Genomic DNA, 10,898 nt, shown 5'->3' with positions numbered 1-10,898 from the left:
ACTTTGGCCGTGTTTGGTTCAAGTTTTGAACAGTAGCTGCATTGCATACACTTCTCAACCCAGCCTGGTTGAGCAAAAACAGCCCCAAATGCGTCATCTGAAAGTTGTTTGGTTGCCTGCATCGAGGGTCACTGCATTAGGTAATACGCAAGTGCACTTTGTTTGGTTGCCTGCATTAGCCCAAGCGGCACATGAACACGGTGTTTGGTTGCCCGCATGGGGTATGATTAAGAGCTAGCACTTGCACTTAGCACACAGGGTTAAGAGCTAGCAGAGGGAGGGGGGGAAGAAATGCAGTGTGCGCCGGACCATGGCGACTGCGGTGGATAGTGGCTGTGGCGCCGTGTCCAACATGACGAGCATGGAGTCGTCGACGAGCGACCCCGTCGACGGCACGGCGAGCGACACCGTCGATGAACTAGTTGCGGTGCTCGCGCAAAGACAGTCGACAGAGGGGAAGAATGCAGTGCTCGCGCCATGGTATTGTCAGTGCAGTGGACGAGAGAGGAGGCCGAGATGATCGATGTCGAAAACGACTACAGTGTAGTAGGGCGAGAAAGAGGAGGCCAAGATGATCGACCCCGTCGGCGGCACGACGAACTGCAGTGTGCACGGAGGCAGAGGACACAAGAAAGCAGTGTGCACGCCATTGCAGCGTCAGTGCAGTAGGAGGACGACAGAGAGTAGGCCGAGATGAGCGACGCCAGAAATGGCTCTAGTGTAGTAGGACGTGGGCAAGGAGATCAAGGGGAGTCGGCGTTGAGAGGGACGAATAGGAGGACTCTGAGCAGAGGACAGAGGAGCTCGACATGGCGGCGGCCGTGCAGTAGACTGCTGTTCAAAGAGAGATGAAGCTACGATCGTCGAAACCAAAAACTTACAACACGAATGTTGTGAGGAACTGCGAGGTTAGTCTGCTGGTCAAAGAAAATTTCAAATGATCGATCCTGCGCGACGAATATGACAAAATTCGTCCAGAATAGCTCCAAACGAGAACACGAGATTAAGAACTTACGGCCGATGAAACTACGAACATATCGTCTGAATGGAACCGTGGCATCGAGGTGCATCTTTTTCGTATAGAGCTTACCTTGAATCGAAGCACCATTGTGTAGATCAGAGAGAGGAGATTAGATAGAAGGTTACTGGAGGTCGAAGAAGACCTCATGTAATCACCTCGCATCTCTCCCGTCTCCGCTCATGCAAGGGCCCGCTCGCTAGCGCTCGCCTCGGCCTGGCTCGCGAGAAACTGCCGATTCAAACGTTTCCAACCAGTCAGGCTCTGGGCTGCTTTAAGAAGCGTGCGATGCAGGCCCAACAATGAAAACGAGCAACCAAACAGACCTTCTCCTTCCCGTGCGGGTCTGGTTGGGCCCGATGCGGGCAACCAAACATGCCCTTTGAGATCAATGGCGATGCTTGTTGTGGTGATGGTTGAAGATGAATGAGCTGCACGCATCTAAATAGGTATGGCCATTGGAGGTAGATATTAGTTGCATACATATGTGCCATGTGCCATTTATTAGTATAAATCAAGTGTGTATAGTTGTTATATTAAAGTACTTCTAAAATTAGTAATCATGTACATCAGTGCACGTCAATATTAGATCTTGATATATTAATTGCACTAAATATTAGTATTTGATAAAGGGTCCCGATAACGCCCACATGTGTGGGCGTTAAGGGGTCTGGCCACACGGTTTGTGTGGTATCTAAGAGAACCAGTCAACACGTCTATATGTGGGTAAAACAAGTAATACTCACACACCTGGTCTTTTGCCTCGCGGTCCCTCCCACAAGTCTATGTGTGGGCGAAATAGATAACGCCCACACGCCCATACGTCCGGCCTCCTACCTCACGATCCCGTACGCCCCATGTGATAGTCACCACGCGTCCCCGCAGTTGTCATGGTCCAGACCCTTTTCCATGTTCGTTTAACTGCAGTTGCCATGTTGCTGAACTACAGTTGCCATGTCTGGCAACTACAGTTGACATGGTTGCTCAACTGCAGTTGCCATCTCAGGTCAAGTACCAGATGCCATTTTTGGACAACTGTAGTTGTTGCCATGTATAGTCTGGTCTACTACAGTTGTCATGATTTGAAAACTTTAGGAGTTGCCACCTACTAACACTAGGCAGTTGTCATGTAGCACTACAAAAAGACATGGCAAAATAACATCTTCCGGTAAAGAGAGAGTTGCCATCTTCTTACAAGCACACTAGGGTAGTTGACATGTACCCTGCAAACACATGGCAACTGACAGCTTTGGGTGTGGGAGAGGAGATGGGCGTGCGGGCGATGGTGGTATCTTTAGGAGTTGCCACCTACTAACACTAGGCAGTTGCCATGTAGCACTATAAAAAGACATGGCAAAATAACATGTTTAGGATAAAGAGATAGTTTCCATCTGCTTACAAGCACACTAGGGCAGTTGCCATGTACCCTGCAAACACATGGCAACTAACAGCATTGGGTGTGGGAAAGGAGATGGGCGTGCGGGCGATGGTGGTATCTTTAGGAGTTGCCACCTACTAACACTAGGCAGTTGCCATGTAGCACTACAAAAAGACATGGCAAAATAACATGTTTCGAATAAAGAGAGAGTTGTCATCTCCTTACAAGCACTATAGGACAGTTGTCATGTACTCCCTCCGTCCCATAATGTAAGACGTTTTTTGACACTAGAGTAGAGTCAAAAAATGTCTTACATTATAGGATGGAGGGAGTACCTTGCAAAACACATGTCAACTAACAGTTTTGGGTGTGGGAGAGGAGACGGGTGTGTGGGCGAACTGCTAAACACCCACACACCAGCCCTTCCGCATGATGAAACGGACGTGTGGGCGACCGGATGAATGCTACACACCAGCCCAGTCCTACGTGGCATAAAAGAATCTAACAAAACATGCCAAGATTCATGTAAACACAAACGGACGTTGATCCATGCGTGTGGGCGAGATGCAAACGCCCATCTATGTGGGCGTTAGTATTTTTGTTGATAAAATATTAATTGCACGTTAATATTAGATAGGACATATTTATTGGTTGGTGCTTATCATATCATATTAATTAAGCGAGGGTGCTAAACAGGTTTATCACTAAACACCGAAATGAAATAAACCACTCATAGATGCCGTTGAACGGATCTCCGCAACGGCAAAAATTTGTTGGTGCTTCCGGGAGCGCGCGCTCCTGCACGCGAAAAAAATATTTTAAATTATGAAAAAATTCCAGCCAAAAATTTGGCGCATACATCTCGATATTATATTTGTGCACGTCAAGTTTCGAAGAAAACCGACATTTTTTATGGCTTGTGTTAAAAAATCAAAAGGATGTCTTGTGAAAAGCATTTTTAACACCGGATTTGTCTTTTTCATACGCAACGTATAAGTTGTTGTTTTTTCGTGAAACGACTTTGTGGGCATATACAATATCGAGATGTACGCGCCAAGGTTTTGTTTGAAATTTTTTGACAATTCAAAATATGTTTAAAACGTGTTTTAAAAACTAAGAGCGTGTGCTCCCATGTGCCAAAACACTATTCTCCTCCGCAACTCACTATTTGAAGGTATACCAATATAAAAAGACACAAATGACAACTAATCTCGGTCATCCAATCATGTCAATACAATGATCTGGTCTGTTTGGATGGTTAGCTGGCAGCAAGTTTAGCACGCAACTAATATCACATCTAATATTATCGTTAAAAATTAAAATCCTACCTTGTATCAGCATGCAATTTATACATACCAACATGTACACATATACTGTTGGGGATAGACAGCTAAATTTACTTACTGCCCCGGTTTATACAGCCATTAATGCAAAAACAATTGGAGCGTTTGGTAGTTTAAGGGAAAGGGATTGGGAAAGTTTATGAGGGATTAGGCTTGGGAAGAGGCATGTTAGTCCCAGTCCCACGTTTGCTACGGGGTGAGATTATTTATGGGAATAATTCCATGAACAAAGAAAAGAAGGGGTAGATTACGTGAGATGTACTCCTATTTTGGCGTTGCATCTGCAGATTAGGGAGTAGTTAGCGCTGGCCGGTTTATTTGGAGGAAAAATTCTCCCGTATTCCATTTAGCTAGGATGCTCGTGTTTTTTTTTCCTTTTGTTGCGGGAGGTGGTCCACCAAATCTGTAATAACGATAAGTTTTTAGACGTCTAATTCCCATTCCTCCGCTGAATTTGCAACAAATCCCCCACTTAGTCTATGAAATATAGTCGAATTAGCGCTTTATGATGTTTGTAAATTGTTATGGTGCTCATATTCAATGTAAAACAATTTGTAACAAGTTAGTGCTACCAACTCATCATACAACTCCAGTAGAGAACATTTCAGCACACAACTCATACTGCAACAGCTGAAAATAATTATGTGGACACTTTCTTAGAATCCGAATACGAAAACTGGTAAGCTGAAAATAACTGACCCTATATCCCGTGCACACGAGGACTTAGGGTATGTTTGGTTGGTGCCCAAATTTGCCCTACCAATTTTTTTTTGCATCCTATGATACTTCAACTTTCACTTGCTTGCCAAAATCTAGAAATCCTATGATACTTTAACCTATGAACTGGCCCATCATATCCTATGGCATGAACCAAACACACCCTTAGAGCTTGACCCGTATATAATGTGCAGCACAATTTTACTGCTTCACATTCCCCATGCACTTTAGGACCAAACGTCACTGTGGTAGATCGTCCCCTAACTGTCAATGCATGAGATACACATCCAACCACCAACTAGTCTAAGCACTAGAGTATTTCAAACCAAACCTAAGTTCAGTATGTTACATGAGAATACATGACCTGCAACGCGTTGCAGTGAAAGCTCAACATGACACGGCACAGCGTCGCCCCTTACACATTCACGACCACACTATCATGCTACGCTAGCTTCAGTCGGAAACGTACGGGTAAATGCTACAATGTACACAATTAAGGAGCCGGTATCGTCGCACAATGCCGCACCGATGAATAAGAACCTTAATCCATTGTCAGATTATTCAGGTCAGCTTCTGGGAGCTGATGACTGCTCCCCGCTCTCGCGCAAGCTTGATTGCTTCAGGTCTCTCAGCGCCGCTGCAACAAGCTAACCAAACGACCATTAGTTTAGTTTGCAAAATGAACAATTCATGTGAAAGGCAGAGTTAGACATCAATTGGAAAAAAAAAACATCTGACTAAAACACACCTTACACGTTGACCGTGCAAGGAAATTGAAAAAATAAACTCTGGCAGGTGGCTGCTAATTCCACACACACACAGAGAGAAACAAAATACTTGTTTACATATCTAACGCTTCAAAATAATAAACAGCAACAACTTACTATAGACATCTCTAATTTAGCTTCATACACAAGTGACCATGTGTGTACTAGACATGTCCAGTAATTCCAGCATTCAAACTATGTGTCTAGTTGTCTCCAAGCCCGGCCGTGCAAATTAACAGCAACAGCTTAGTATAGAAATCTCTAGTTTAGCTTCATACGTAAGTTACTGGGGAAATCAAACAGCAATAAGTTACTGGGGATAGACAGCTAAATTTACTCACTGCCCCAGTTTATACTTCATAGTTATCTTGGTGGTACGAAATTCTGCTTCAGAATGAAAAATGAGCACTCACCCTGTGGGGAGCTCCACCCTGTAGTCTGGGACTTCTCCGAGGCTCGGCGTTCTGGTGTTGCAAAAATGATGGACTGTTGTGGGCAACGGGAGATGGGTTATGGTTTTGCAGATGGGATGGGTGGTTCTGGACATTGGCTGGTGGATTCTGGTTATGAGAATAGGATGGACTGTTGTGGACAGTGGGGGATTGATTCTGATAATGGAAGTAGGATGGGCTGTTGTGGACATTGGACGATTGATTCTGGTCATGGAAATAGAATGGAGTGCTCTGGATATTGGACGATTGACTCTGGTTCTGCGAATATGGACTGCTCTGAACCATATACCGAGGATTCTGAGTTTGCGAATAGGATGGACTGCTCTGGACCATATACGGAGGATTCTGAGTTTGCGAATAGGATGGACTGCTCTGAACCATATGCTGAGAATTCCGAGTTTGCGCGTAGGATGGACTGCTCTGAACAATATACTGAGGATTCCGAGTTTGCGCGTAGGATGGACTGTTCTGGACAACAGGGAATGTATTCTGGTTTACAGAATGGGATGAACTGTTCTGGACAACAGGGGATGGATCCTGGTTTTGCGGATGGGGTGAACTGTTCTGGACAAAAGACGGCGGAGCACCACTCCCTGAACTGCCATCGGCATGATTTTCCCTTGATTTCCCTCGAGTTTGAATCTCGCTGCTGGTGGCAGCACTACTGCCCTTCCTCGAATACTGAGTCGCGGCAGCTCTAGCCCCGGCTATCGCTGCAGAAACACTCTCAGTTTTGACCAGGGCGGACTTTGAAGAGTCGAAATTAAGAGACCCTGGCTTGAGAGATAATAGGTTTCTGGGATCTGGAAGCGGGAACTTGACCGGCAGCGGACCTTGAACATGCGAAAGACCCCTGGCGGCTCCCTCATAGACCTGCGACACGACACGGCACGGCGCAGAATAAGCTCAAACGGTTGCACTTGCAGCGACAAAAGAAGGATGAAAAGCATTGCTTTAACAACTGACCCTTCTTTCCAAATTGTACACGCCCTGGTAGCCGCGCATCTCGAACGGAACCACCAACTTCTGCATAATTCAAAGTGCATGGAAAATTGTCAAAAATAGAAAGAAAGAAAAAAAAAACAGGCATCTCAGTCTGAGGCATATAAGGTGGGCGCTTTGACAAGGTGAGATGTGAATCTAGGCAATGGCAGCATACTAATTGCGACTGACGTGTAAATGGGAGGTTTCGGGGCGGTTTACCTGTGGATTCTCGCAAAGCCAGCAGAAGTCAGTCAAGCCTTCAAGCCTGACCTGCAATCAAATCAAATCAATTCAAGAAGCACCATATTTAGCAATGTTTTGAGTGGACAAATTGTGGAATGGCTTGTGCACAGTTGAGGAAAGAAAGGGCGTTACTGATTGAGGCACGTCCTCCCAGCAGACGAGCTCCTCGGACCTGACGCAGCCGACCACCTCGACGCACCCTGAGCAACAATCGGCAATGGCGTCAGCAAGCTTAGGAGGAGGAACAGCAGCAGCAATAATCGGTAACTAGCAAGGAAGACGATGGATAGGGACCGAGGAGGCGGGAGACGGGGTAGTGCTGGGGGAAGTCGATGTGGTGGACCCCGTCGACGGCGTAGATCTCCCGGTAGAAGGCCTCCATGGCGGCCACGGTGTCGGGGTCGGGCACCTTGGAGGCGGCGTGGATCCAGAGGCGGCCGGTCACCGGCGACGGCCAGGACCGGCCCTCCACGCGCTTGATGCCGTGCACCAGCAGCGACGCCCACGGCTGGTGCATCGTCAGGCACGGGTTCCGCAGCCCCCCGCCGCCCCCTCCCCCCGAGCGCCCGCCGCGCATCGCCGCCTGCGTTCCGGAGAGGAGAGTAGAGGGTGGGCGGCGGCCGGAATCGAATCGAATCGGGATTGGATTGGAGCGGCGGCGGCGGCGGGCGGCGGGATGATTGATACAGTAGTCCTCCTACTCAACTACACAGTTGGTTGGTTGGGCTCAAACCCTCGGATAAATGGGCCTCAAGGGTTGCCGCTGTATATAAATTTTATATATATGTACTAGTATTTGCTAGAGTTTCTCAATATATATATTTTTGCTATATATTCTCAAAAAATATTGCTAGATCAATTTTGCATGATACCGTCCATTTGTATTTATTTTTTACTTGTGTAGTGTAAATCAATTTTTGGTTTAAATTTTGTGACGCGGTGTACACGCATTTTTTGATGTCGTAAAAGGATAAGTTGTACTACATGACTTGTACCTAACTATGTTCTTTAATCTCCTTATAAATACTCATATGTGCACTAACACTAGATCCTTTCTCGATTGATTGGACAATATGAAAGGTATTTTGATGGGTTTTTTTTTCTATGTCTATCTTTTATTTACGCCAGCTCTTTATAAGGTGGTAACTCAAAATGAATGGAGTTAACAAACACACACAACAGAAACACGGACCGGAAGAACCCTTCGCTCCTCCTGCCCACGCCCAACTCCCATCTAGGGTTTCCTTGCCTCTCGCCGGCGCCGCCGGTCCGCCTTATCTTCTATGGTCCTCGGATCATGGAGGCACGGTGGATCCCGGCCCTTGCCGGCGGGAGGGCTCCGTTTTTAGATGCTTTTCTGAGTTTTGTTAGGGTTTGTGCCATGCTCAAGAAGATGAGGCGGTGGCGGCTTCTTGAAGATGGAATAAGGTCCTCCCCGCCTAGCCCCCGTCCTGGTGATGTTTCAAGCATCGTCGGAAGGCGTGTGGAGGTTTGTCTCCGGCGGATCTCATGGGATCCGGTTGGCGTTTGTCTTCGGTGGATCCGACTGGATCCGGTCTTCGCTCGTCTACGTCTGTGTGTCTGCAGGTTGGATCCTTTCGGTCTATGCTTCTCTTCATCGGCGGCGGTTGCTGTTCTGGTGCGCTGGTCCCATGGGGCCTTAGCACGACGACTTCCCAACTGTCTACTACAACAATGTTTGCCCGGCTCCGACGAGGGAGGGGCGATGACAGCGGCGCGCCTTCGGCTCGCTCCAGAGATTGTAGTCGTCGCTAGGTGGTCTACAGACTTGGATGTAATTTTTACTTCTAGTGTTTTTTGTACTACCTTGACAGTTGATGAATAGATCGGAAGTTTTCGCGCAAAAAAAAACTCAAAATGAATGGATACGGCGTTGGACGTCATTTTCATCTATGGTGGATCTTAATGGATAGGGAACGGGTCATCGTTTTTGCCCTTAGGGTTAGGGGTATGGGGGTCCAAGTTTATTCTGGCCGATTACCTATGTGTCGCTCGCTCGATTAATATTGTAGTTGAACACTTTTTTTTTACTTTAACTTACACTGAACTCTAATATCGTCTACGTGTCAAACTACAATTGCTTATATGTTTCTTGTTGTTGAACAACTATAATTACAAACAAAAAACTATAATTACTTCTGTGCTCTTAGATAGACCGCAATCAATTCTACATCAAACCCGATGGGGGAATGGTTAACCGACGGGTATCGAAAATGGATCCGAATAAGGACACGTGCATAGTTCAGAAACGCGACCAAATTGCTCTTTCTGGTGCACATAATTCAGAAACAAATGTAAATATGACATAGCCCAATAATATATATATATCAGAAGATCTCTTTAGGAACATTGGCATGGACTCCATTTTCAGCCAAAAAAAAATCACTCAAATAAGTTGTCATATGCGACCTTCACTATTGGAATTTATCTACTTCCAAATAAATGAACAATACTGAAATCACAAATCGTTTGGCAGCCCTTGCTATAGACAAGATCACTCCATCGAAATAAAGTGCATAAAATTTGAACTTCTCAGGCATCTTAGTAACAGTTGAAGAAAAAAGAAAAATGTCAAACAGAACGATACAGTACCAGCGGAGTTAATTATAGATAGTCTTTTTTTTTCCACATAAGCATGAGTAGTACAGACCTACATTGGGGCTGCGTCACTTATTAGCGCACACGCGCAATCTTCTCATCTACAACAGAAATCGAGCAGCCTCGAATAAACCCGCACCATGTGTCAAGAGTATCTATCTATGCACAACAATCATTAGAATCGCTTCATCCTCCTTGCCACCTTACAAACAAGTGGTCAACGATCAAGTTATGTTTCAGCTACAGGTTTGATTGCTCGCATCGAGAAGAAATGGAATCAATGTCAATGGTAGCAGGACTGCGTTGTGGTCTCAAGCCTGTCGATGTCGAAGTCAAGGGGCCGCGAGAAAGTGGAAACCATGACATAGCTAGCTTTCATCGGGAACTGGAATCATTGACGGCACAAACGGAACATAACTGCAAGCCGAGAAATCTCATAAGCAAACAGATGATCCACACGGCATTAAGAGCGATCCATCAAAGAGTACACATGAGATTTAGAAGGCTCACCTTACAGTTTATACATTGTTTTCAGGACTGAACGATGTAGAGGTCTTGCTTTGCTATGTAGTAGCACCCCATGGAAGTCCCTGGATGCACGGTGAACTGCTCCCGGAACTGGCCTACGCGCTTGCTTGGAATGTCGATATCAATTCCGTCCAAGCTGGGCATCCCTTCAGCTTGCAACCCTTCACCAAATATTAGGAATTGGTTGCCCGTGATGAATGACCCAGACACACGAATAGCGATTTCTGTTTCCCCATTCGCACGGCAGTGTAGCTTCTCAACAACATGAACAATTTTTTCTCTAGGCCGATCACCTTTTAACTTCTTTCTTATATTTGATAAAGTATCAAATATGGCACTTTGTCCGACATACACATTCCCTGAAAAACTGCAAAAACAGGAACCACATATCATGCATATGCTCAGAAACAGATTGGAAAGATGGCAGTAACCAGCCGGTTACTACCTGGTAGAAGTAGAACAAGAGAAGCACAACACTGCCTACAGGATAAAGTGCAACTATTAATTCAGCTAGATACATCAACCTGTTGGCAACTCCATGCTAGTTTCAGCAAGTTTTCATATTGATGATCACACAACACACTTTCCATATTATTAGTACCAAACTGTTTCTAAGAATACCGTAACCAGTTACTGGGGCCACAATTTACGTAAAGGTTAAACGCCTAAAAAGCAATAAGATGCTATCTGCTGTGGTACAACTAAGTTTTAAGGTAATATTAAAACATGTAACACTGCCTCAGGTACCTGAAAGATGATTCTTCCCTGTAGAATGTCTTCATATGATTCCAAGGTCCTTCAGAGCCATTAAACAGGAGGTAATAATGAACAGCAAGCATCTGGGATTGA

The 10,898-nt window shown here is 45.7% G+C and overlaps 2 protein-coding genes across 6 annotated transcripts in view; both read right to left on the bottom strand.

Annotated features, from left to right (window-relative positions):
• Positions 1 to 4,745: 4,745 nt before the first annotated feature.
• Positions 4,746 to 7,614, bottom strand: LOC119313024 (putative uncharacterized protein DDB_G0288537). Of its 2 annotated transcripts, none has more exons than XM_037588839.1 (6): positions 7,197 to 7,614; positions 7,035 to 7,102; positions 6,879 to 6,929; positions 6,642 to 6,701; positions 5,637 to 6,548; positions 4,746 to 5,093 (listed from the first exon to the last, which is right to left on the bottom strand). In XM_037588839.1, the coding sequence occupies exons 1-6, from the start codon at positions 7,477 to 7,479 to the stop codon at positions 5,085 to 5,087; spliced, it is 1,383 nt and encodes a 460-aa protein (XP_037444736.1). In that variant the 5' UTR covers positions 7,480 to 7,614; the 3' UTR covers positions 4,746 to 5,084. The 2 variants fall into 2 exon arrangements, with proteins under 2 accessions (XP_037444736.1, XP_037444735.1); XM_037588838.1 differs by having other exon boundaries at positions 4,746 to 5,103; positions 7,197 to 7,613.
• A 1,811-nt stretch (positions 7,615 to 9,425) lies between these two features.
• LOC119313023 (mitogen-activated protein kinase kinase 3-like) overlaps positions 9,426 to 10,898 on the bottom strand; it is an 8,341-nt gene continuing 6,868 nt past the window's right edge. For all 4 annotated transcript variants that reach the window (XM_037588834.1, XM_037588836.1, XM_037588837.1 and 1 more), the window contains exons 10-12: positions 10,797 to 10,888; positions 10,032 to 10,416; positions 9,426 to 9,938 (exon numbers count right to left, since the gene is read on the bottom strand). In XM_037588834.1, coding sequence (XP_037444731.1) covers positions 10,053 to 10,416; positions 10,797 to 10,888 — 456 coding nt within the window. In that variant the 3' untranslated portion in view covers positions 9,426 to 9,938; positions 10,032 to 10,052. The remainder of the gene's footprint in view (positions 9,939 to 10,031; positions 10,417 to 10,796; positions 10,889 to 10,898) is intronic.

Source organism: Triticum dicoccoides, chromosome 5B (genome assembly GCF_002162155.2).
Source record: "Triticum dicoccoides isolate Atlit2015 ecotype Zavitan chromosome 5B, WEW_v2.0, whole genome shotgun sequence".
Lineage (NCBI taxonomy): Eukaryota > Viridiplantae > Streptophyta > Magnoliopsida > Poales > Poaceae > Triticum > Triticum dicoccoides.
The sequence above is the reverse complement of the archived record's forward strand: the minus strand, read 5'-3'. Positions and strand labels throughout refer to the sequence as shown.

Excerpts from the sequence above, each read along its gene's own strand:
- LOC119313024 (XM_037588838.1), bottom strand. The coding sequence starts at position 7,479 with ATGCGCGGCGGGCGCTCGGGGGGAGGGGGCGGCGGGGGGCTGCGGAAC. Across the intron at positions 7,103-7,196 it reads CCCCGTCTCCCGCCTCCTCG|GGTGCGTCGAGGTGGTCGGC; the intron begins GTCCCTATCCAT and ends ATTGTTGCTCAG. Across the intron at positions 6,702-6,878 it reads GGCTTTGCGAGAATCCACAG|AAGTTGGTGGTTCCGTTCGA; the intron begins GTAAACCGCCCC and ends TGAATTATGCAG.